Source organism: Spermophilus citellus (genome assembly GCF_964194105.1).
Source record: "Spermophilus citellus genome assembly, chromosome: 4".
Lineage (NCBI taxonomy): Eukaryota > Metazoa > Chordata > Mammalia > Rodentia > Sciuridae > Spermophilus > Spermophilus citellus.
This window is the reverse complement of record NC_138185.1, coordinates 17867714-17892517: the sequence shown is the minus strand read 5'-3', so window position 1 is coordinate 17892517 and position 24804 is coordinate 17867714. Positions and strand designations below refer to the sequence as shown.

The window sequence follows — 24804 nt, the reverse complement described above, 5'->3', positions numbered from 1 at the left end:
CTGCCCAGTACTTTTCTACACCTGGATTTTTGCCATTGCAGGCCCACCCCTCTAAGTCTTTTCCTCAGTGCCCTTGCTCTTTAAAGTCCTTCCCTGATACTTTTCAGAGCATCTTCTTTGCAAGGGTCATACATATGCACAGGTTGTCCTAGAGGTCTTTGATCCAGACAAGCTCACGAACCACAGATGCCAAGGGAAAAGCCGTTCCCTGGCCCAGGTCTCGCCGGTGGCACAAGACCTGGCAGATCTTCTGGTCCTGAGCCTACCTGGGCACTCACCTGGACTCACCTGTCCACCCCGCGACTCCTGTAAGTGGAAAGGGAGCTCAGCTGCTGAGAAGGCCGGTCACCGTCTGCCCTCTGCTGGTCAGTGGAGGTATTGAGCCTACTGTCAATATGTATGGAATGAATGGAAAGAAGGATTAGGAGTTGCCTGTTGTAAGTCAGGAACTGTACTGAACGTTGGGGTGTAAGTATGAACGTGACGTGCTCTCATTAATTTCAAATTTAAATATATCATGAATTTCAAATTTAAATAGAAAGGCAGACATTCAAGGGTGAAGACCAGTGACAGAGCGCTGGCCCCAGCAACACACACACACACACAGAGAGAAAACACCTCACATTAATCAAATAGTCATTCAAGCCAATATGAAATTGCAACTGTGGGCTATATAAGCATATGACTGTAGGATCCTGTCTAAACTGAAGGTGTAGGGGGTTCAGGGAAAGCTGCCCCAGGACAGGAAATTTGAGCACCAGGCCAACCCGGCATCTCACAGTCATTTCTTGTAATCTCGAAAATCCTGCAAGGTGACTTTTCGCTTTGACAAAGCAGAAAACAGGCTCACACCGGGAAAAGAATTCGCCTCAGGTCACAGAACGAGCTGGAAGAAAAGCCTGGATTACCTAGGTCAGCAAAGTGCCAAAGTTCCCGCTTTGCCGCCACTCCTGGCGGTTGAGCAAGTGGCGGGCCACAGGGACACTCCATCTAGCAACTCTAAGGCGTGGGCCGGGGCCAGCGGTGGAGCGGGAGTGGGGCGGATCCTGGAGTCTGGCCCCGCCCCAGCCTCTTCCCGAGAAAGGGCTCCCTGGGGCGTGGAGACGGGGCGGGGCCGGGTCTTTTCAGGATAGGGTGGAGCCTGGGCGCGGCCGCACCTGGTTGGTGGAAGGGGTGGAGCCGGGCTCTCCGGTCCCGAAGGAGGCGGAAGCTCCGAGTGAGTGCGGACCGAGGACACTTACCTGTTGAGCCTGTGCGCACAGGTAGAGGCGGCGGCTCCGGGTCCAGCAGGTCCAGTGAGCAGCTTCCCAGGTAGGGCCCAATCTGGGCCAGGAAAGATATGTCCCTCTCCCCTCCCACGCTGTCCTTCTCCCCAGCCACTTGATCTTCTTCCTTTAGGTTTGCGGTCTTGAGTCCACTTCTAGCACTGAGATGGGAGCGTAGGGGTGGTGGGTCCGTCCTCACTTCTTCCCTCTCCCTGGCTCAGGAGCTGTGAGCTCCTTAGATAACGAGAACATGGAATCTGGAGGGGAGATACCAAAACCTCCTAGGAAGCCTGGCCCAGCTTTGCCCAGACTGACCGTGACCTTGGAGAGGGCACCATACTCTCTGGTACCTAATATCTTCAGTTGCAAAGCCGGGTCTGACTCTTACCCAGCTTGCCTTGAGACTGGAGGCAATCTAGGGAGCTAGGGTGACACTTTCTCTCTTTTAGAGCAATAGAAGTGCTACTGCCGGGCTGGGGATATATCTCAGTTGGTAGAGTGCTTGCCTTGCATGCACAAGGCCCTGGGTTCAATCCCTAGCACCACAAAAAAAAAAAAAAAAAAAAAAAAAAAAAGAAGAAGTGCTACTGCCTGTGGTCCTAGATGGAGAACCACACCCTCCCACACCCAAATCTGGGAGACTTGGAGGGTTGAGAGCTGAGACCAAGGGCAGCTTCTTCCTAGCTTCCCCATGGTAGAGTTGTTGGCTACCCTGTGTTGTTGCCTACCCTGCAAGGCATGTTGACATTCCCAGAGTGGGATCTGAGGCTTGATTAAGGCACCCTGTGAGGACTGTGGGCGGGGGGGCACCTGCTCCTTTTACAAAAATGGGGATTTGAATGGCAAGTTAATATATCAGCTCTCAACTGCAAGCAGTGTATTAGAAGCTGACCTACTGCAATACCTACAGGATCAGCCTGGGTAAGTGGGACTGTCATGTTGCCAAAAAAAAAAGATGCTGCTACTTCTGCTAGGTGACACATGTGGGCATTTATTGCACATCAGAGCTTTACACAAATTATTTATCAATTACTCACACCTGATATTATCCCCATTTCAAAGGCTGAAACTAAGACTCAGAAAATGAAGTGTCTTGCCCAAAGCCACAGCTAGTGAGTGCCAGAGTGGAGATCAGAACCCAGGCAGTACGGCCCCTTACCCATAAAGTCCATGATCAGGACATCTGGTCATAAAGCCTTGGCCTGGGACAGCAGGAGAAGGAAGTAGGGGCTGGATGAACAGTACATCCTGGGGATAGGATTCAGAGGGCTTGGATCAAAAGACAGTCAGTGAGTCCTGAAAGGCATTCAGGTGACCAGGCTTCCAGGGGATGAGGATGAAGTGGTTGATTTTAGACATGTTAGTTTGAGGGTGGGGATAAAATAGGGGAGCCAAGTAGAGCTCCTTGTCTGGAGAAGACTAAGTAGGCAGAGCTGGGTCCTGGGGAAAGAAGGTACCTTCCGTGATGCATGTAGGCAGAAAGGAGGAACCCAGGGCTTGGCTCACAGGAGGCCCCCAAAGTACCAAACAGGCGGGTGTGGGGAGCATCCACTGGTGGGACAGGGGAAAACAGAGTTGAGAAAATTCTAGATGCCCATGACATTCAAACCGAGATGGTTCTGAATTGAGGCTTTTTTTCAGAGGAGGGAAACTAAGGCCAGCAAGTTACTTGCCTGAAAATACTCCATGGGTGGATCTGAGTAGTGTCCAAGTGCCCCCTGGATACCCATTTCTGCCATTCAGCTCTTTTCTACTAGACCAGTGCTTCCCCACCCCCACCCTGGAGGCATTTAACAATGTCGGGAGAGAATTTGGTTGTCACAATGGGGAGTGCAAGAGAGGAAATAATACTAGTATCTAATGGGTAGAGATCAGAGGTGCTGCACAATATCCTACGATGCACAGTTCCCCACAACAAAGAATCTCTGGCTCCAAATGGCAGTCTTGCTGAAGTTGAGAAACTACTAGAAAAAGCTAAGCTGCCACCTTCCTTTCCTACTCTAGCCCTTTTGTCCTCTAAAGGGCAGATACCTCAGGCATAGGCCTCCAATGGCCAGACCTTTGCCCCCACCCCTGCCCTGCCCCTCCCGTGCTTACTCCTTTATTTCTGGAAGCTTTTGAGTCCTCTGTTTTGCCTGGGCTCATTACTCTAGAGCCCTGCTATCATCAGATGGATATCTGTCCTTGTCAATCTGTCTCCCCAGACCTAGAGTCACAGAATTTAGTGTTAGGAAGAGACCAAAGTGGAGTTTCTCACCTACCCACCTGGCAGGTACCTTCAAGATAAAATAGTCTTTGAATTTAAAATGACATGTTAAGGGATCCAAAGAGTTTCATTTTACCCCATTTTTGTTTTAGCAGTTCCAATCAGGCCTCGTATTTGTGAAGTTCTGACATATATTGAAGGAATCCACTGCTTGGTCTGCCATCCCAGGACAGACAGGACAGCAGCATTACCTGAGAAATGCTGTCTGTGGGGGATCCTGTCATTCAAACTCTTCCAAGAGTAGGCTGTGGACTGTGCATACTAAGATTGTTCCAGTTCTCCAACACTAAAGGGTACAGGCACTGCCTGGGGATCTTATTAAAATGTAAATGGAAAATTAGGAGAGATGAACTGAGCCTGGGTTTTTATATTCCAAACAAGTGCCCAGGTGACGATGATGCTGCCAGTCTGTGGACCACATTTTTAGTTCAGGGCATCACAAGACTGTGCAAAGGTTGCTGTGGGCTGGGTTGCCCTCGCCAGACAACTGTGGTATAGTTTTGGGACCAAGGACTGGAAGGAGCCCATGGTATGGAGTTAGGAGATCTGGATATGAGTCATTACAGACACACACAGACACACACAATTAAAAAAAAAAATCTATGCCCTATGGGCTTAATAGAGCTAGGATAAATCACTCAGCTTCTTCAAGGGGTGGTCTTGTGTGGTTGTGGTACCGGGTCTAAGAGAGGCAGATGCGCTGTGAAGGTGGGACAGTCTGGGTCCTGACATCCAGATGCAGCAGGTCATTGGCCTGGCCAGCAAGGCAGGGCTACTGAGCTGACACTGCTAGAGTGGACACCATGCCAGCTTGGAGGTGGCTCTCATGATAGCCCTGGCTTTTCTCCACTATTCCTCCAGCCTTCCGCTTCTGCTGCTGCTTCACCCAGCCCTGCCTGATGTGGGAGAGCTGGAGGGACCGGTCTGGCTGGGGGAGGGACAAGCTTTGGCCCAGAGCCTGAATGTGGGTCTGAGGGCCTATCTGATCAAGTCCTGGTCTGCAGCTGGGGGCTGAGAACTACAATCTGGAGACCCTGGGGTCAGGCATGGGCCTGCACTGCAGGGTGGACCATGAACAGGCATCCCACCCGGGAAGTGGGAAGGAATTTGGAATTTGTGGCCTTAAGTCTCCAGCTACAGGGGAGACCCTGCCTTGGATTACTGGCCCCAGGAACAAGGCTAAGAAGTCTTAGGTCCCTGAGGTGTTCCTACCCCTGGTCCCCCACAATGGCCAAAAAAATGCCCCTTCCAACTCCCAGGACCAGGAGGCAGCAAGACAGATGAACCCATTTCTTAGATAAACAGAGACCCCCTCCTCCCCACTTCCTTTAAAACAGCTGCCATCACCCAGCAGGGCCCTGAGCCTGATTTATTATGAGGCTGCCCCCATTGCCTATCCTGTCCAGTTTTCACAGCTGGATCATTCCGGCGGTTTATGATGGGGTTGATTCAAACCCAGGTCCTCTCCTTACTAGGTGTGAGACCCTGGACAAGCCACTCCACCTCTCTGATCTTCCTGTGGCTCATCTGTAAACAGGAGTAATAACACCCGCTCTGCCAGCCTCACAGGGTTGTTGTGACGATGAAGTGAGCCATGCCCATTGAGCCCATGGTCATTATCGTGAGTCATGGCATTTAGAAGCACCGGCACCCAGGTATTGTCTTACTCTGTGCCCTTGTTTTTAACAGATGTGGAGATCGGCAGTTGAGAAAGGAGCCAGCCGTCCAGGGATCCCACAGCAGGTTGGTGGGCCAGCCAGGGAGCGGCTCCCATCCCCCAACCGTCCCCTCTGTTCAGAGGTTCTCTTGCTCTGAGGCAGGACACCAAGTGAGCCTGGACATCTGGGCGGTCCGCTGTAGAAGCCTCCCCACAAAGGGACCTTGGTCCAAGGCACTGCCTCTCTGCCAGCACCAGCCATGAACTACGTGGGGCAGCTGGCCGGGACAGTGTTTGGGACGATGAAGGAGCTGTATCGGGGCCTGAACCCCGCCACGCTGAGTGGCGGCATCGATGTGCTGGTGGTGAAGCAGGTGGACGGCTCCTTCCGGTGCTCACCCTTCCACGTGAGGTTTGGCAAGCTGGGCGTCCTGCGGTCCCGGGAGAAGGTGGTGAGTGCTCTAGGCCACCAAGGTGGCCACTGTGGGGTGGGGGGTAGAGGGTGGTTTTAGAACAGGGCAGCCATGACCGTCCCAGGAGAGGACCTGGACCTCCCTTAGGTGAGGATCCATCCTCTGCGTGGATTTCCCTTTTTCCATTTTCATGGAAGGTTTTTGGGTTGGCTGAGGGTTTTGGTCTGGGATTATTCCCATTTTCCCATGGAAGAAGCTCAGTGAGGCCGACCGTGGTTTTGCAGCTGTGAGACCTGGCTGTAACTTGCAAAGAACCCATCTGTGTTCTTGCTAAGTCATGCCTGTCTCCCAGCCCAGTCCCTCATTGCTACGGATGTGCATGATCTTATCTGCCCAGTGGTGGCTTGGGAGAGTAAATAGGAATTGAAAATGCTTTCTCAGGGCCACGTATAGAGCTATATTCAGAGGCTAGTTCCTGTAAACCCACATTCTATACAGGGCTCAGGAGAACAGGATAGAAAGTTGTATTAGCACCCGGGTTCCACGTGTGAGTATGGTGGACCCAATCCCCTTCTTGATGGGGCAACCATGAACTTTCCAGAATGTGACAGGAAAGTGTAACCTGTGGGAGACAGTGTACCTCAGAGGTTGAGAAGGTGAGTTATGGAGTTTGGGGGTTTCTAGACTCACTGGCTGTGAGGCTGCTTCCCCACAAATTACTTAAACCTCCAAGCCTCAGTTTCCTCATCCATAAAGTGGAGATAATGATAGGAGCTACTGCAAAGGTTTGTTGTGTCGCCATTAGTGAGATGATCTACACAAAACACCATAGGATGGCCCAGCGGGTGGTAATTCTCATCCTTGTTCGTGCAGTCAACAACCTGGGGGCTGGGACACTGCAGCCCTGTTCTTGTGGGGTGTGGGAGAGAGAGGAACATGAAAACCAAGTGATAAACAAGCATCCAGGCATACCAAGGTCGGGGTGGGGGTGGGGGTGGGGGTGGGGGGAGAGCTCCAGCCAGTGCAGAGCTTGGGGCAGCAGGGAGTTGCCAGTGGACTGGGCATCCCTGGCCCACCACCCCCCATTACAGGTAGACATCGAGATCAATGGGGAGCCGGTGGACCTGCACATGAAGTTGGGGGACAGCGGGGAGGCCTTCTTTGTCCAGGAGCTGGACAGCGATGAGGTGAGAGTCGCCTTTCTCCTCAGTGCCTGCCTGGCCCCTTCACTGGTGCCCCCTCTGGGTGGGGCCTGGGGATCCGTCACTGTCCCCGCCCTTGGGAGCTCTCCATTGGCTGAGGTCTGATGCAGGGGAGTTCCCTGAGGCTGGCCTTGGGCAGGGGATAAGCTGTGGGATCCCAGAGAAAGGGGCAGCCAGCTGACTCCGCTTGCCAGGGAGTTGGGAAAGTCTCAGAAGAGGGGCCCCTGAGGAATAGAAAGGAGGCCTCCTCTGGCCAGCATGGAGAGGAGGGCACTGAAGAACGGTCCAGAGGCACAAGGTCTGGCTTGTTCTCAGTCTGGTCCTTGCAGCTGGGCACAGGGGTGTGTGGGTGGAGGAAACAAGAGCCTCATTTGCATGAGGGGGCGGGGCCCAGCACAAGCCCAGGGAGGAGTCTAAACTGTGAGAACAAACTTTAGTTGAGCTCCTACTGTATACCAGACCCTAGACAGCAGACTCAGACAAAGGCTGATTCTTGCCCTTCAAGAAAGTTCCAGACTAATGTGGGAGACACATACATCAATCCTGGGCCTGTGTGGTCATTGCAGTGAAGGGGGTTGGAACTGGGGTTTGGGGTAGTCAAGGCAAGCTTCCTGGAGAAAATGGCTTCTGGCTGAGGCTTAAAGGAGAAGAAGGTGTCCACTGTTACGGACTTGGCAGAGGCAAGAGGCTAAGACCCAGGTTTCTTTCTGGTCAGCTGGGGTGGTGGGTGGCTCCCTGGGATGGGGGCTGCTCTACCCTTGTTATGGAACTCTGTAGGCAGCAGTGACTGCAGGGCCATGCTGCTGCCACCTCTACCTGCAGGGCCAGGGCCTCAGGTCAGGCTCTGAATGACAGGGGTGAGGACACCCCCACCTGGCTCAAGCCCTCCCAGCCCTGCCCCTGGTCTGCTCCACAGGAGGACGTGCCTCCCTGCCTGTGTACCTCACCCATCCCATGGGGGGGCCTGTCGGGTTTTCCCTCCAACTCCCTGCATGGCACAGCTAAGGAGCCCAAGGGCCTGGTCATGGTGGGCTCGGCCTCTGCGGGGCGGAAGAAGAGGCGTCGCAGGAGGAAACCCAAGCGGAAGGAGGATGCAGTGGCAGCAGATTCTAGTTCTGAGGAACTCGAGGCAGGCACCGAGAGTGAGCGGTCCCCGCTGGAAAAGCCAAGGCCAGAGCCCCCAGGGTGTGTAGAGACTGGGTTGTGGGGACACCAACCTGGGGTTCAAATGCTCTCTTCCTCTGCTGATGCTGTGGCTCTGGGTAAGTTCCTTGACCTCTCTGGGCTTTAATTGCTTCACCTTTCCAATCCCTGAGGTCCAGGCTTCCATGCCCTGCCTGGGGTGTCCTGCTCTCTCTCAGAACATTTCCCTGTCCTCCCTCAGCAGTATTCAGTTGGAAGGGGAATCTTCACCACAGTCCAAAGACATCTACCCCTACTCAGATGGCGAGTTTGCGCCCCAGGCCAGGTAAGCTGCAGGGTGGGCTGCAGGCTGGGACTCCGGGCTGCAGAGGTTTCGCTTTATACCTTTAAGATGACAAACAACACAGAATCCATTTCATCTATTTATTGGCCATTTGTATTTCTCTGTGTTTAAGTCTTTTGCCAGTTTAAGAAATTGTGGCAAAATACAATAGAGTAAAATTTACCATTGTAACCAATTCAAGTGCAAACTTCAGTGGCATTATGCACATTTGCCATGTTGCGCAACTGTCACTACTAGCTAGTTCTAGAAGTTTTTATCTCCAAAAAGGAAACCCGGTACCCATTAAACAGTCACATCTTGTCCTCCTTTTTGTTTTTTGTATATATTTTTTAATTGGATTTCCAGCGAAGGGCAGTGGCACGTGTTTATAATCCCAGTTACTCTGAGGCAGGAAGACTGCAAGCTCGAGACCAGCCAGGGCAACTTAGCAAAATAAAAAAATAAGAAAACAGGGCTGAGGATGTAGCTCCATGATAGAGCGCTTGCCTAGCATGCGGGAGGCCCTGTGGATTCAATCCCCAGTACCACAAAAACAAAAACTGGATTTCCTTCTTATTATTGACTTATAGGAGTTCTTTATATATTTATAGGACTGGGATGACTTAGACTTGACATATTCTTTACATATTCTGGATTCAACACAGGCATAAAAGTGTTGCAAATACTTTTCTCAGGGCTGGACTGGGTGATGGGGTGTTGGCTGATGAGGGGACAGGTCTCTGAGTACTTGTTTCCCGTAGCCTCTTACCAGAAGGCTTACCGTCCCCTAAGAGTGACTCTGAGCTGGAGCTGCGGGCCCCAGAGTCCAGTCCCCTGAGAGCTGAGTCCCATATGCAGTGGGCGTGGGGAAGGCTGCCTAAGGTAAGTTCCTCCATGTCACCCCCACTCCCTGCCTTTTAGGGGCTCCTTGGCCCTTTGGGTTAGGATTGGGATGATGAATTTGGGCCACTTCCCCACAGCTTTCTGGGGTGTGGAAGGTGGGTCCTGCACCAGCCCATATCTTCCCATATTTGTTTGACTGAAGGTAGCCAAAGCTGAGCGGCCTGAGTCCACAGTGGTCCCTCCAGGTGGCGCTGGGACAATCTCTGCTCTTCAGAAAGTACCCAGCACCTCCTGCTCTTCTGTGGCTGCCGTGGACCCTTTGGGATCCCCAATCCTGCAAACAGGGGCAGGGGCTGGCCTGTTTGTGGAGTCCCAATGGACAGAGACTCTGCTGGCCCCTCCTCTGCCCACCCCAGAGAGCGAGGAAACCAAGACTCAGAGCTCTGGGGATGCAGGCCTCTCTCCTGACTCCAAATCATGGAGCTGGGCCACCCTGGAGGGCCCTGTTCCCGCCAGGCAGCCAGAGGCCTCTGTGGGGAAAGGTGAGTGCTGCTGGGACCCCTGGCGCTGGCCTCATATGGCTCCTGGGTGGGCTCTGGGACTGCAGGGACTTTCTGAGCACCAAGTGGGCCCAGTACTGTGCTTGGCCCCGGCCCTCACGGGCTTACCATGCAGGGTGTAGCCAATGTACACACAAGAAAGAAGGTGAGAGGTGGGCTACACAGCAGAGCAAGTGGTGGGAGCCAGGGTAGGGAGGACCTCTCTGAGCTGGTAACTCTGGAGCTGATGGGAGATCACGCTCCACCCCGGTGAGGAGCAGGGGAGGAGAATTCTAGCATGAATGGGGGTGCCAAGGAGGGAGAGAGGTGTTGTGTCAGGGGAGCAAGGGCAGCTGGAGCTTTGAGTGGCTGGGGGAGGGGGTTGGGACAGGGGATGAGCAGGGCCCGATGTTTGTCCATTCATGAGCTGGGATTTACAGCGAATGGCAGGAGGACATTCAGCCTGCACTGTCCAAATCAGTAGCCACTGGCTTATATATGGCTAAGTAACATTGAATTTAATTAAAATTAAGCAAAATTTAATCTTCTGTTTGTGTGTCACATTAACCCCATCTTAAAGTGTACTTAGCAGCCACATGTGCCTGGCTAGGGGCTACCACACTGGTCAGACATGGGACATTTCTGCCATCACAGAAAGTTCTGTTGGCCAGCACGGCCTTAGGCTGTTCACAGGCAAGGGGCGTATGCTGCTCACTACTGAGCCATGTTCAGTGTCCCCTTCTCTGCCCTCAGGCTCCCTGAAGAGAAGCCAGCATCTGGGCCCCAGTGACATCTACCTGGATGACTTGTCTTCCCTGGACTCTGAGAATGCAGCCCTTTACTTCCCCCAGAGGTGCCTGGGATCTGGGTGCTGGGGTGTCTTGGGACTGGGGCCTGTGGGGCCATAGATCAGCTGTCAATGGCCAGGGAGATATGCGAACCCATGTCTCCCTTCTCTGTATTTATGTCCCTACTGACCCTTCATCCCCAGTGACTGTGGGCTTGGGGCCAGGAGGTGGAGTGAACCCAGCAGCCAGAAGCTCCTGGGAAACACTAACCCCAAACCTGTGCCAGAATCCACTCTGGACTTCGTGGACACCATAACGCTGTCCCTCTGTGGTGGACTGGCTGACAGCCGGGATATCTCCCTGGGTATGTTCATCCACATACTGAGCCCTTCTGAGGATAAGCACAGATTCCAAAGGACAGGAGAGGACAGAAGACCCCTTGGGAGGGGCAGAGCTGTGAGACTAGGTCAGGCTGTGCCCGGTGGAACTCTTTCTCGACCAGCAGGGGCGGGGCGTTCCTAAGTCCCTCGAGACAGGGGCTTGACACTGAGCTGTGACTTATCTCTTGATTCCTGGGGTCGGATCAGGTACAAAAAAACACCTGTAGGAGGGGAGGAACCCTATCAGGTCAGAGAACCAACTGGTAGGAGGTATGTGGTAGAGTGTGGGGAGCCTGGTGTCATACGTGGGCAGTGGGTCATACGTGGGATGTGCCAGCCTCACCCCTCACTCTCCACCTCTGTGCCCAGAGAAGTTCAATCAGCATGTGGTCTCCTACCAGGACCTCGCTAAAAATCCTGGACTCCTGGATGATCCAAACCTAGTGGTGAAAATCAATGAGAAGTAAGTAGCGGGGGTGGGGGTGGGGTTGGGGAGGGGTGTGTGGGTGCAGGTGGCCTGAAGTTCCCAATTCCATGACCCTGAGACTGCTGCAGCCCCAACACCCCATTCTCTCTCTCTCCAGGCACTATAACTGGGCTGTGGCTGCCCCCATGATCCTTTCCCTACAAGCCTTTCAGAAGAATTTGCCTGAGGTAATGGTTAGCACACAATGGAACTGTAGCTTGGGGTCAGGAGGCCCTGGCAAGGAAGTGGAGGGTGAGCAGGGATGGGCCTGGGAGCCTGTGGCTACTAACTACAAGACCCATTCTGAGAGAGGAGACTGAGGTCCCCCCAGCCTTGCCCCATCCTTCTCAGGTTTCCTAAGCAAGGCTGGATCCTGTTGGGTTTAGACTTTACTTCAAAGGAGCTCAGGGCAAACCAGAGGGGGATACACTTCTGACAGATGCCTAAACTGGAGCTTGCCTTAGACAGGAGGATTTGGGATCTGAAAGATGAATGGGATCAGCACACCACAGGTGTTGAGCACCTCAAATGACCAGGCCCAGACTGGGCATAGTCTCGAATCAAATAGAAACTGTCTCCACCCTCTAGGAAGATGGAGCAAATAAAAGAATCATCAAATGAACATAAAATTCAACTGAGTGCTGGAAAGGAGAGGTCCAGGGTACTCCGAGGGCCTACAATGGCAGGAGCTGCTAGGCGAGTGCACACTGGGCAGATTGGAGGATGAGTGGGGCTTGAGCAGGTTGGGGCAGGGAACGGCATGTATGGATGCCTAGAGTTGGGAAGGGACCCAGCTTCTTCATTCCCTCCCAGAATCTCCACCCTTCCTGGGCCATCTGCCCTTGCTCTCAGAGGACATTCCCTCCTGAGCAGTGCCAGCTGGCCTGTACTTCTGCCTCTCTGGGAGTCATCTAGGGCCTCCCCTTGCCTGGCCCACGGTTCTTGGTTCAGTTAGGCTTGTCCAAAGAGCATTACCAACCAGATGTTGATAGCTGGTGCTTCCCTTTGGTGACACTCAGCTCCAACCTCTGGCTGGCTCTGGGTCTGAGCTAGTGCCCAGAGCCCATGAGAAGGAAACCCCCTAAATTGGTTCCCTTTGCCTTACTCAAACAAATCCACCATGTGATGCTCCTGAAAGCCCCCCCACACACACCATAAGCCTGTCCCCAGTAAAAGGGGTATGCCAGATGGCCCAACATGTCCTCCTGACTTAGGTTCCGTGTTCTGCTTCTGGAAAACGCTAATGTGTCTGGTGGGCCTAGGTCTGGGCTCTCCCTGAAATTATCTAGCACAGATCTAATCAGCATTTTTCACCAGGTCGTTTCCCCCCAGTTAAACAGTGATGGGAACATACAGAAAAGGAGGCTCTTCATGAAATAGGATCCCTGGCCTCAGGAGGCCACCTGTGTCTATCTTGGAGGTTGAAGGGTGTCCCGGCTATAGACTGTCCTTCCTGCCGCCACTTGGCAGCATCACATGTGGAGGACCAGTTCTTGAGAAACTCCCAAAGCAGCTCTACCTTCTGGCCCTCTAGCAAGGGGACTGACTCACAAGATGTGGAGGGCAGGCTGCGGTTGGGCTGGGTCAGGCTGGGGGATGGGAATGGCCCTTAGTTTCCTATGCACAGCTCCATGAGTCACCACTTCTCAGGAGGAAAGTGAACATGGTTTCTCAGCCCCCAGATGTTGACAGCACCTGGCCGAAGGGTTGGCCTAGACTCTGGGCTTGTGGGAGTCCCAAGGGCAATGTAAGGAAGGTGTGTGGGGTACAGAAAGAACGGCCATGGTTTCTATCTGCCCACAGAGTACCGTGGACAAGCTGGAGAAGGAGAAGATGCCCCGGAAGGGTGGGCGGTGGTGGTTTTCCTGGCGCCGCAGGGACTTCCCAGCAGAGGAGGTAGGTGGTCATGGTTCAGGAGGTGGAGCCAGCATGGGGCTGGAGGCTGTCCAGTGATGGATATTCTTCCTACAGCGCAGTGCCCAGAGGGAGAAAACCACAGCCAGGGAGCAGCAGGGGTGAGTTGGACCCGCTGGTGACTTTGCAGCTGGGGCCTGGGGCCAGGCCATGGTTCTTTTTCCTTGAGAATGTTCCCACTTCACAGATGGGAAAACTGGGACCTAGAGACACATCGAATATCCCTCAGCCAGGAAATGGCAGGGCTGGAACAGGCACTCAGATAAGCGGCTGCGATGCTGAAGAGGGGTGAAGCCACTCTCTCCCCTATCCCACAGGGACTGGCTGATCTGGCCTCCTTTTTTCACCTCTGATTCGACTCAGCCTCCTGAGGATGGGCTGGCTGAAGCCAAAGAAGGGGAGCCTGGGAATAAGCCCCAAGACACACATTAGGGGCTTATTATCCCATATAAGCATCTCCAGAGCAGGCCCTGCGTCCTGGCAGTGGAGACACACTGAGGTTGGGCACTGATCTGCTTTTACCTGCTGGGGTGGATACTGCCAGCCATCACCCAGGTGTTTGTTACCACCCCACACAGGTGACACCTAGAGGGAGGTGCAGCCTTGGGAGTATCAGGGACAGGTTCCAGGCTGCTCAGGGCCTGGGCCAAGAGTAAGCACCTACTTAAGGGAAGCACCTTTGCATGGGGGAGGTGGCTTGAGTGCCCGCTCTGCCTGCAGGGAGAAGACTGAAGTCCTGAGCAGCGAGGACGATGCCCCAGACAGCCCTGTGATCCTCGAGGTCCCCCTTCCACCACCCTGCACTCCAGCCTGCATGCTCACCTACAAGAAATCCCTGCGCCTCACTTCTGATCAGATTGTAAGTATATGCACACGTGTGTTTCTAGCAGGAGCAGGGCTGAGCTGAATCTGTCCCAGAATTTCAGAGCTGAGCTGAGACTGGTTACCAAAGGCCAGAATCCATTCATTGGGCAGCTGTCCTAAAGGCCAGAGGCAGGGGCTCACTTCTTCCCATGCCAGCCCATTTCTCTGTGGGATGCTCTGATTGGAAAAGTCCTCTCTTGTATCCTCCTGAGATATCTACCTGCAGTGACCTGGTTGGCTCTGGGTTTGCCTTTGGAAGCCATATCAATGGAATCAAATGTTGATAACAGCCCTTTGTATTTTAGCAACACCAGTCCTTCAAGTCACATGGTCCCCGAGCTCATAATGGGTGGCACTTGTAACAGGGACATTTTTCTTTGTGTGTGGCTCCATGGTCAAGAGGGATCTAGGAGGGTCTGACCAGCCTGGTGCAAGCTCACACACATCTCAGGGTCAGCCAACTGGCTTTGGTAAACAGCTGCCTCTGTTTTTCTCAGTGGATCACATATAGGCCTGCATTTTGTTTTGTTTTGTTTTGTTTTGGAGGGAGATGTATTGGGGATTGAGTCCAGGGGCACTTAACCACTGAACCACATGCTCAGGCCTTTTTATTTTGAGACAGCGCCTCACTAAGTTGCTGAGGCTGGCTTTGAACTTATAAACCTCCTGCCTCAGCCTCCTGGGCGGATAGGAATATGCCACTATGCCTGGCTGGCCTGGGTCTCTCTTTAAGGGAATGTTGAGTCAGGTACATTAGGCTTTCTATGAAGACCCCCATAGGACTCCATCTGTGGAGTGGGGTTTCTCCCTGCCAAAAGTAGCCCCAACCTTGGGCTGACCCTTGGCCTGGGCAAATCATAGGCATGGCTTATCTGAGACTCATCTTGGAGAGTACAGGGAAGTTAGGGCTCCTGTGCCCTACACTCTGCAGGGCCCTAGCCAGCATGAGCATCCTCTGCCCACATGCGTGTGTCTGGCTATCTTCAGGAAGGGTCCTGAGTTGGGAGGAAGAGAAGAATGAGAAGCCCATGGGGGTCAAAGGTTGGAGAGGGGTGGATAATGCCTGTCTATACTGGATCACAATGTGCCCCTCTTTACCTGGCCCCAGCGGCGCCTGAACCTTCATGAAGGTGCCAATGATGTGGTCTTCAGTGTGACCACCCAGTACCAGGGCACCTGCCGCTGCAAGGCCACCATCTACCTGTGGAAATGGGACGACAAGGTGGTCATCTCCGACATTGATGGCACCATCACCAAGTGAGGCCCAGCTGGCCAGGGGGAGGGGAAGGAGGGCCTGGGGACTCTGTTGGGTCTGTGTAGAGGTGGGGGACAGTGTGGAAGGCCCTCCTTTCCTGTAGGCCATCCTGAGGCTGGGGGCTGGGCCCCACTGGGTTATACACATGGAAGAGGAGGGCCATGTAGGACAGCCTCAGAGTGACTCTTCTTCTCTGTCTGTAGGTCAGATGCCCTGGGCCACATTCTGCCCCAGCTGGGGAAAGACTGGACACATCAGGGCATCACCAGTCTCTACCACAAAATCCACCTGTGAGTGCCAGGTTGGGGCTAAGGCACGGAGTGAAAGGGTACTTAGGCCATCCTGACTTCTGCCCCTGGAAGCCAGGTTTGGGAAACAACAGGGCCCACAAGGGAGGCAGATTAGCAGGTCCATGGAATACTGAGACCCTCTTCCTAGTGAGCTGTGTGCCTGCTGGTCTCAGGCCAGGGGTAAGCCCTCCTCCGTCCTGGTCCACTGGGCCTCGGAACTATGTCCATGTTCCTTTTAGCTAGGACAGCTACTAAGGTCACTTCTTTCAGCCCTGGCCTAGCCCTTCTTCCTGAGTCCTCCCATCTCCTTCTGCAAAGTTCTCTGGGTTTGCAGACCTGAGCCCCAGGGTTAGGCTGGGCTGAACTGGATGAGGCCAAGGGGACAGGATGAGAGTGGCTAGTCTCTGATGACTCTGTTCCAACATGTCCTCCACCCCCCAGAAATGGGTACAAATTCCTGTATTGCTCAGCACGGGCCATCGGCATGGCTGACCTTACCAAGGGCTACCTGCAGTGGGTGAGTGAGGACGGCTGTGGCCTCCCCAAGGGCCCCATCCTGCTATCTCCCAGCAGCCTCTTCTCGGCCCTCCACAGGTAACCACCCTTACATAAAACAAGCCCAAAGCCCTTGAGGGAGGGACAGGTGCAACCAGGCCAGCATTCAGTCATGGGTGTCGGCTGGGGCTAGATCAGACCCCATGTCACCTGCCCCTGCCCTCTGGTTTCTGCTTTCCTTGGCCTCTTTCCCTGGCTGTGGCCATGGCTGTCCCAGGGAGGTAATCGAGAAGAAGCCAGAGGTGTTCAAGGTCGCCTGCCTGAGTGACATCCAGCAGCTATTTCTGCCCCATGGACAACCCTTCCATGCAGCCTTTGGCAACAGGCCCAACGTGAGTGTGCTCCCTCCCCAGGGCCGAGTCCCCCCCTCTCCAGCCCCAGCGGCCTCAGTTCCACTGTCCTTGTCCTCCACAGGATGTCTTTGCCTACCGGCAGGTGGGCCTACCTGAATCTCGGATCTTCACAGTCAACCCCCGTGGAGAGCTCATCCAGGAGCTCATGAAGAACCACAAGTCCACGTGAGGCCCAGCCCTGCCACATCCCCATGCCTTGGCCTCTCCCTGGGCCCCAATCTTACCTCCTCCCTGGCAAGATCCTGAGTCCCCACTTCCTGAGGTGGGGGCCGAGGCCTGGCCCCGCTCAGGCTCTGTTCTGCCCACAGGTACGAGCGGCTCAGCGAGGTCGTGGAGCTCCTCTTCCCGCCTGTGGCTCGCGGAGCCTGCGCAGACCTGGCCAACCCTGAATACAGCAGTTTCTGCTACTGGCGGAAGCCCCTGCCTGCCGTGGACTTTGACTCCCTTGCCTGAACCTGTTCTGGAGGCCCCTCCTCCCTGGCCTGGCCCAGGACTGACAGGGTATCTAGGGCATGGGGGTTGGAAGCTCGGTGCTATGGGGAAGAAGAGGGCTGCAGGTAGACGGGTGACCACAGGGACCCTACCTCTTCTCTGAACTGAAGCAGGTGGAGCAGCTGGTTCAGGCTTCAGCAGGGCCCTGAACTGTGGCAATTAGATGTTTCTCACCTTACCATCTTCTCTATGTCCTTGATGCTACCCTGAGACCTTGCCTCAACTCCTGATAGGACAGAGAGAAGAGAGAAGCCCCACTGAGACTTGAGGGTCAGCAGCAGCAGGGGTGACTGAGTAGCATCTGGAAAGAACACTGCTCCCCCGGCTCCTTCTGGGGCCCTAGCCTGGACCATCTGAAGCCAGACTTTTATGTGGCCCTGCTCTGGTCCACAGTTCTTGAGCCAGGCATCACTGCTTCCCCTCACTGGTACCCTGGTATCTCAGTCCCAGGCCTGGATATTCCACGGTGCCTCTGAAGTCCGGGAAAGGGGATTCAGGGGTACTTGAGGGCTGAGAGAGTGTGGCTCCTGCTTGTCCCATCCCCACTCTCCAGCATGTCCCTGATCCTCTCAGCCCATTCCCTGAGGACTCAGCCTCCAACCCTGCCAGGGGAAATGGTGTTCGCTGACCACCCTGCCCTGGCCTCCATTGGTCAGTTCCATGCATAGCTATTAAGCAAGCACATGCCTGATGTGCTGTGGGATGCGAGGCTGACGCTGTCTTTGAAGAAAGCACCTTAGACGGGCTAAAAGCTTTAATTCAGAATCTGCCCTCCTCCAACAGTGCCCGAGAGAAGGGCATAAAACTGAATATCCAGAAACCAGAAGGCAGGGCTATGGGACCTACAAACAGCACAGGAGGCCCATGCTACTCGGGAGAAACTGAGTCCCAGGAGCCCCAGCAGACACCAGAGTCTCTGAGGACAACTTGCTTTTTCCAATTGTCCTGTGAATTTCTCACCACTTTGTGAACCTTTGGCAGGGCTGGGAGCTGGCAAGGGTGTTAAAAGCAAGGCCTGGACCCCTTGAACTCCAGCTGTGGCCTGCCTCTCAGGGTCTGGCTTCCTTCAGGCCCTGATACCCATGAAGGCCACTCTTGGGTGAGAAGTACTGACCTGGGGGAAAGATTTTCCCCCAACTGGAAGGAAAGGACCCTACCGGCACCAGAGTGCTCTGAAAACCTGTTTAGGGAAGGAAAGGAAAGGGAGACCTTGGGGTATCATGTCCAAACAGACTGCCTGGATCCAATGCTTCCTTCTGTGAGCGTCTACAGCTGCCTGTGCCCTCACCTTGAGGGAGGATCAAAAGGAATAAAGAAAACTTTAGGTTGCATCTCTGTGCTGCTGTTCTGTCCTAAAGGACACGGGGAGGGGGGAGCTGGAAACACCTGGTAGTCTCCAGTCCTTCAGAAACGGCATCTGTGAAGCTGCCAGATGTGACAACAGTTCCAGTGGGAGTCACCTTCCTGAAGACAACAATTAGTGACAGAAGCCCCCAAGCGCTTTAACTGCCCTTCGTAGGCAGAGGGAACTGGGGGTGGTCCCTGTCTGAGAATGGGCCCAGAGTTGCACAGCTGCTAACTCTGGTGTGTCTGCAGAAGAGCAAGTTGCAGACTCTGGAATGTGTGCTGTGACTCTGGCCTTCAGGCACGATGACCTTGCCTTGACCACTATCCTGAATTGTCCAGTTTGTGAAGCACTGGCTTTTGATGGCTGGGACAGTTGTGCAGAGGTGAACCAAGACCATTCATCCAGTGGCCCCTGAAGTGGCATGCAGGCTGGACAGAGAAGGCTGGGAGGTGCTGCTGGGTAAGGAGGGCTCTGGGACATTGTTCCCAGAGTTGGTGGGATCTGGGCTTAGATCCTGTCCAGCCTGCCTAGTTGGCTGGCCCTGGCCTCACCTGCTCAGCCAGCTGGGCCCGGCAGTCCAACAGGTCATCCTGAAGGCGGGCAATGTCCTGCGTGTGCTGGGCCAGAGTGCGATTCAGCTGGTCTACGTGGCCCCACAGGCCTTCCCTGGACCTCAGCAGCTCTGCAGGCAAGCTGTCCAGGCTGGCGGCCAGCAGGCCCAGCCTCCCACATGCACCCTCCACTTGTGCCACCCGCTGGTCAAAGTGACCCACTGCATGCTGGAGTTCCTGGGCTGTGTCCTGGCAGCGGCTGAGGCTCCCTGCCACCGTGGCCACACCGGCCTTGAGTTGCTCCAACTCTCCTCGCAGGTTCAGGACCTGCCTGTGGCCAGCCTGAAGCCTTGAGCCATGGTTGCTGACCTGCTCCTGGATGGCATGGACTTCAGCTTCTACCTTGCGTTCCCGCTCATCCAGAGACGTGTTGGCAGCCAGGAAAGCGTCAGAGTACTGGCTGACCGAGTCACTGAGGCCTGTGAGCGATTTGCTCACTGAGTTCAGGTTGACCTTCAGCAGAGTGATCTCACCTTGGAGTGAGCTGCCGGTCCCTTCTGCCAGCTGTCCCTGGACTTCGGCCACAGTACCATTGAGCTGTTGGAGCAAAGCTGTGTGGCTGGCCACCTGGCGTAGGAGGGCCTCACTCCGGCTCTGCCAGGCCTTCACCTCTGCCATGAGGTTGTCCAGAGTGGCTGAGGTGGTACTGGGGGTGCATGAGGTCTCCAGTGAGACCAGCCGTTGTTCCAGCACTGCCAGCTCTGTCTGCACGAGGGGCCGCGGCGACCTGCCTGGCGGGGCATTGTCATGGCTTAGCTCTCCAGTCAGTGTGGCCAGGCGCTCCTCTAGGCTCTGTACCCGCTCTTCCAGCATAGACCCAAAGCCACTCACACCCCAGCCTCCGGTCTCCATCCTCAGACAGCAGCCCTTCACTCCATTCTCTGTCCCATTGAGGGCCTCCAGGCCCTCAAGCAGCCCATCCACACCTCCCTCAAGCATGGCAGCAGACAGGTGTGCAAGCTCATCCCCGGCAGGGGTGCCAGGACCCTGTTGGGTTTTGGTGACTGCCTGCAGGTTACTCTCGAGGCTGTCCACACGGGCACTGATCAAGGCCAGCTGGCTGCAGCAGCTGCCCATGCCAGCTACACTCAGGCCCTGCAGCCTAGTGCCCAGTTGTGAGAGCTCCCGGCGAAGGGCCAGCTCCCGGCCATCAAGGCTTTGGTGCAGCCGCTGGCTGGCCGCCTGGCCCTCCTCACACTGCCGCCGCACCTCCTGCACACGCAGGTCACACTCACTCTGGACGCCTTGCAGCTTCTGCTCGAAGCCATCCAACAGGCTACCCCAGAGTCGCTGTAGCCGTTGGTCCACATATTCTTCCAGCAGAGCCAGGGAGGTCAGTGGGGTTGGAGGGGCTTCCCGCAGCCGCTGCAGGTGGGCCTCATGGCCGAGGGCCAGCAGGTGCACTTCATCCAGCAGTTGCACCTTGGTCTGCAGTGTGTTGCTCACTTCTGTCACCTTGCTCAGGATCTTGCCCAGGGGAGGTGTGAGTGATCCTCCAGGTCTGTCTCCTGAGTCCACAAGACCCTCGGGGATGACACCAAAGCCCACAGGGGCAGCAGGAGCTCTGGGGCCACCACTCATCCTGTTAGGGTCCTCGTGGCTGGCCACCAGGCCACTGAGAGTCCCATATGCTTGTGCCAGGCGCTGGACATCACCCTCCAGGCGTTCCAGCCTCTCACCAAACAGCCCTGGGCCTTTTCTTCCTGGGAAAGAGGAGGAGAGACCCCAGGAGAAGAATCACTGACTGACCCAGTCACCCAAGATACTTTTTTTTTTTTTTTTTAGGTACCTAGGATTGATCTCAGGGGCACTTGACCACTGAGCCACATCCTCAGCCCTATTTTGTATTTTATTTAGAGACAGGGTCTCACTGAGTTGCTTAGCACCTCGCTTTTGCTGAGGCTGGCTTTGAACTCATGATCCTCCTGCCTCAGCCTCCTGAGCCGCTGGAATTACAGGTGTGCACCACTGTGCCCAGTCCAAGAAGGTTTCTGATCTAAGTCTACCTTCTGGCCGGGCATGGCTCCCTCAGCTTTGAGGCTGGGCTCAGGGGTGGGGCCTGAGGTCTCACTTTCGTGCCTCATATGAGATGTACCCCTCTCTGAGCCTGCCAGAGCTCAGCAAGCCTGGACCAGACCCTTCCCTGCCCTTCCACCGAGCCCAGTAAACCTGATCACCTTGGAAGATGTCCAGAGGCAGACTCACCATTAGGGCTTGGGGCTGCTCTGCTGTAAGAAGGAGGCCTGGAGCCTGGGCCCAGTTTCCCTGAGGGAATCTGGGGTTCCGAATCCAGATGTGGTGAGTGAGCCCCATGGTCCGTGAGATGCTCAGGGCAGCCTTCTCCAGTGAGGCCAGGACAGCAGCGCCAGGCAAGGTCTGTCACTGTCTTGTAGCCAACCTTGTATTTGGGTCTGATCACTGTGCGATACCTGGGCCAGGAAGGGGAGAGGGTCCTGCACCTGTGAGCTGAGAATCCTGCCCCTAGTTGATATTTAGGGCCATCCGTGGACACTTGCATAAAGTTTGGATTTCTCCCCACCTCCACGCCACCCCTTGGGTTTTCCTTTTTTGGTGTTTAAGGTAACAGGCTGGAGTGGTGGGGCAGCTCTGAGTTCAGTGAGTGGAGAATGCAAGTAGAAGCCTTTACTTCTTCAAAAGAAGGCTAGCAAGGACGTAGCCCCAACCTTCCCAAGACCACTTGGACCTTCTTTAGCTCATGCTGCCACAAGAAATCCCACTCAGGCTTTGGTAGTATCTCAGAGAACTCTGATGAAGCCTCAGCCCTCCCTGGAGGTGTGTGCCCTGGATTTGGGGCCAGCAGCCTCTCTCACTGCCCTGAGGCCATGCCTGGCTCCCATCAGCTCTTAGTAGTCTTTCCGTTCCTCTCCAGCCTACTCCAGGAACTCATCTCTGGTCAGAAGCTGGTAGAAGGGCACTCTGGTTCTGAGCAAGGAGGGGAAGGCTGAAGGATGGGGGCAGGTCTCATCAGGGATCCCTCCTGTTCAGCCATGTACCTGTTCACCCACTGACACACTGGAGCACAGGTGTGTTTCCAGATGCATACTTGAACTCCAAGAGGAGAACTGGGCATCACATCTGCAGCATCATGGGCCCTCCCATGAAGCGTTTCTGGCCTAAGCCTGGGCATGATGCTTATCTCTGGCCTACCTTCTCATGGTTGCCACAGTCTTCCATGGCTTGGCCCAGGCCCCCTGTGGCATCAACCACTGGCTGAGTGACCTGCTGTTCTCTTCCTCCCCCACCCTCTGCCTCCATCATTTCCTTCTGGACTAGTACTGCTTCTCTCCTAGGCACCTTTCTCTTGTTCCCCTATGGTTTCAGGGCTATAACCTGCTCCGGTCTCCCTAAGTGACGTCCTGCCACAGGTTCAAAACCTTTGGGTCCTCCCTGGCCCCTCCTCTGGGACCCGACCACTGTGGCCTATGTGGGAACAGGTGGGCTCTTTGGAGTCTAAAGCCTGCAGCCCCTTATGGAGACAGCTCTGCTCTCAGCTGAAGGCAGAACCTGGGCTTGTGCCCAGAGCTCTAGAGAGAGTGAGCCTGGGGTGAACTCACGTGACTGTCCCAGGGCACTTGGGGCCCCATCCACACTGCCGGTACTCCGCCTTTATGTAGCTCTCCACTCCTTCCTGTAGGACGCAGGTCACGTTCCTACGCACCACGTAGGCACAGAGGGCCCTACAGGGGAAAACGCCATCCCTGGAATATCTGGCCAGAGAGCCAGGCCCACTGAGGACCTACCCGCTTACCTCTACCTTTCCGTCTCAGGAGGAGACCAGAACCCCCACCTTGCCCCTTGCCTGGGATCCAGGATATTCTGGGTTGGGCCCAGTCCCACTGTTCTCTCTGCTCTCTGTGTCCTGGGTGGCTGGCCACTGGCTAAGCACTATACAGAACCTGGTTTGGTGCCCCCCTGACTCCGGGACAGACCCAGCCCAGATTCTTCAAGTGCCTTGCCACATCTCCCACCCTCCAACTCCTTCAAACTGTTTATCTTGGCCTCAGAGCTTGGAGATCCCGACTTTGTGGCTCCTTTGAGACCAGGCTTCTCCTTCCTCCCCTGGCATAGCTCTCCAGCCCCTGCCTTTGCTCATTTCCTCGCTGGGACCAGGTCTTGTGCCATCTCCTCCAGGAAGCCTGCTCTGATGTGCTCAGGCCCACTGAGTGTTGGCTCTGGGCCTGGGCAGTCTTCTCCTCCAAGACCTCTCAGATTTAACTAGCGTTCAAATTCAGGCATGAGCTGACCACTGTGGACCGCCCCTCTCTCTCAGAACACGCACTCAGTAACCCCTATCTCCTCTGTGGCCCAGTTACGTCGGGGCTCCCAAGGGCCTGCTGGGGGCTGACCACAGGAGAGGGAGCAGCTCCTAGAGACGCACGGCTCCATCTCCTACCTGGCAGGGAGGGGAGAGATGGGAGGCCTCGTCGCGAGGGAAAAACCCCCGCGCTCCTGGCACCGACTGCCCTTCCGCAGCTCCCTCCACCTGGTCCGCTTCGCCCAGGAGTTTGCACACAGCGCAGCTGGAAAATGTTATTTCGCTGGAAAGGTTTCCGCGGGCACTGCCAGGATCCCAGCGCCTCGCCGGGCCCCCTCGGCTTATTTTCCTTCGCCAGCCCGGCAGCCTCCTGGAGCGTGGGGGCGCCCGCCCTGCAAGGCTTCGACCCGGGGCGCCGCCCCCTTCGTGCCGCTGCCTCGGGTGCCTGCCGCCCCCAAGCGGGTCGAGGCAGGTGGGAGCCGAGGCGCACTGCGCGGGCCCATCCCTCCCGGTTCCCGCCGCCGCACGCCCGCGCTTACTTGTGCGGCCCCGGGCGCTGCCGCGGGCGCCATCCCGTCGTGTAGAGGCTGTAGCGGGGGCCACCGGGCGGCGCGGGACGTGCGAGGAGCGGGGTGCCCTTGGCCTGCGTCCCCGAGAGCAGCGCCGCGACGGCGCACAGCCAGACCGGCAGGCGACGGCGGGCCATCGCGGCCCCGTGTCTCCACCTGGCCTCGCGCGCTGCCCGCTGCGGGTGTGTGTCCACCCGCCGCGCCGCTCCGCGCCACCACCTCCTCTGGCCCGCCCGGTCCCTCCGCCACTCGCGGCCCCCGAGCTAGCTCACTTGGCCGCCTGGCGCCTGGCGCCTCGCGTCCCTCCGAGTGGCCGGCGCTGCTCGTGGCTGGGGCCGCGGAGGGGAGGCGGGAGGCGGGCTCTGCGCGGATTAGCATAAACTTGGGGCCGCGCCGCTGGGCTCCGCCAGCCCCCTCCTCCGCCGCCGGCCCCCCGCCCCAGCTCCGAGCTGACGCCCGAGGGGCCGCTGCAAGCAAGAGGTTCAAAAGGGAACAGCTCCCGGGTGGCGGGGCGCAGGCCGCCGCGCCCTGGGAGACCCCTCTAAACACGCCCAGCTACTACCGTCGCTCCGGGCACGCGGTGAGAAGCAGAGAAGCCGACCCTCTGAGGCTGGTCCGGGCGCGGGGCTCTCAAGGAGCCGCCCATCTGCAGGATACGCTGATCTTAAAAGTCCACATGCACCGGGACCGCGGTCCGGGATCTGGAGCCAAGATGATGGTGTTTGGGGAGCATCGACACCGCCTCCCCAGCCACTTTTGTGGAATAGGCCCAAGACTGTCTCTGTTGGCTAGCTTTGCCTCCAAACTCATCAATGTCTGGGAGATCCGTAACTCTATGGACTCCTGTCCCCACCAACCTATGCAACCCAGTTTGGTAGCCAGTTTGCCTCTCGGGTTCTCTGATAGGGTCAGTGTTATCTCTTGTCTCTCTTAGGTATGGTCTGCTCTGAGCCCCAAACGCCTGACCCCTCTCTAGATCAGACCAGAATGCTG

The 24804-nt window shown here is 55.8% G+C and overlaps 2 protein-coding genes across 4 annotated transcripts; one reads left to right on the top strand and one right to left on the bottom strand.

Annotated features, from left to right (window-relative positions):
• Positions 1–1230: 1230 nt before the first annotated feature.
• LPIN3 (lipin 3) lies at positions 1231–18766 on the top strand. Of its 3 annotated transcripts, XM_081290217.1 has the most exons (22): positions 1231–1311; positions 5221–5274; positions 5441–5640; positions 6693–6788; positions 7720–7988; positions 8188–8271; positions 9030–9150; positions 9314–9653; positions 10404–10503; positions 10642–10802; positions 11188–11281; positions 11403–11472; positions 13088–13180; positions 13256–13299; positions 13919–14057; positions 15171–15319; positions 15521–15607; positions 16049–16201; positions 16380–16494; positions 16577–16680; positions 16824–17016; positions 18653–18766. In XM_081290217.1, exons 3-21 carry the CDS (start codon positions 5449–5451, stop codon positions 16966–16968), a joined length of 2556 nt encoding a protein of 851 aa, XP_081146343.1. In that variant the 5' UTR covers positions 1231–1311; positions 5221–5274; positions 5441–5448; the 3' UTR covers positions 16969–17016; positions 18653–18766. The 3 variants fall into 3 exon arrangements, with proteins under 3 accessions (XP_081146343.1, XP_081146344.1, XP_081146342.1); XM_081290218.1 differs by lacking the exon at positions 18653–18766 and having other exon boundaries at positions 8191–8271; positions 16824–18336; XM_081290216.1 differs by lacking the exon at positions 18653–18766 and having other exon boundaries at positions 16824–18336.
• A 110-nt stretch (positions 18767–18876) lies between these two features.
• EMILIN3 (elastin microfibril interfacer 3) lies at positions 18877–24391 on the bottom strand. Its single transcript, XM_081290219.1, has 4 exons — positions 23782–24391; positions 22542–22664; positions 21172–21395; positions 18877–20669 (listed from the first exon to the last, which is right to left on the bottom strand). The coding sequence occupies exons 1-4, from the start codon at positions 23946–23948 to the stop codon at positions 18883–18885; spliced, it is 2301 nt and encodes a 766-aa protein (XP_081146345.1). The 5' UTR covers positions 23949–24391; the 3' UTR covers positions 18877–18882.
• Positions 24392–24804: the final 413 nt, after the last annotated feature.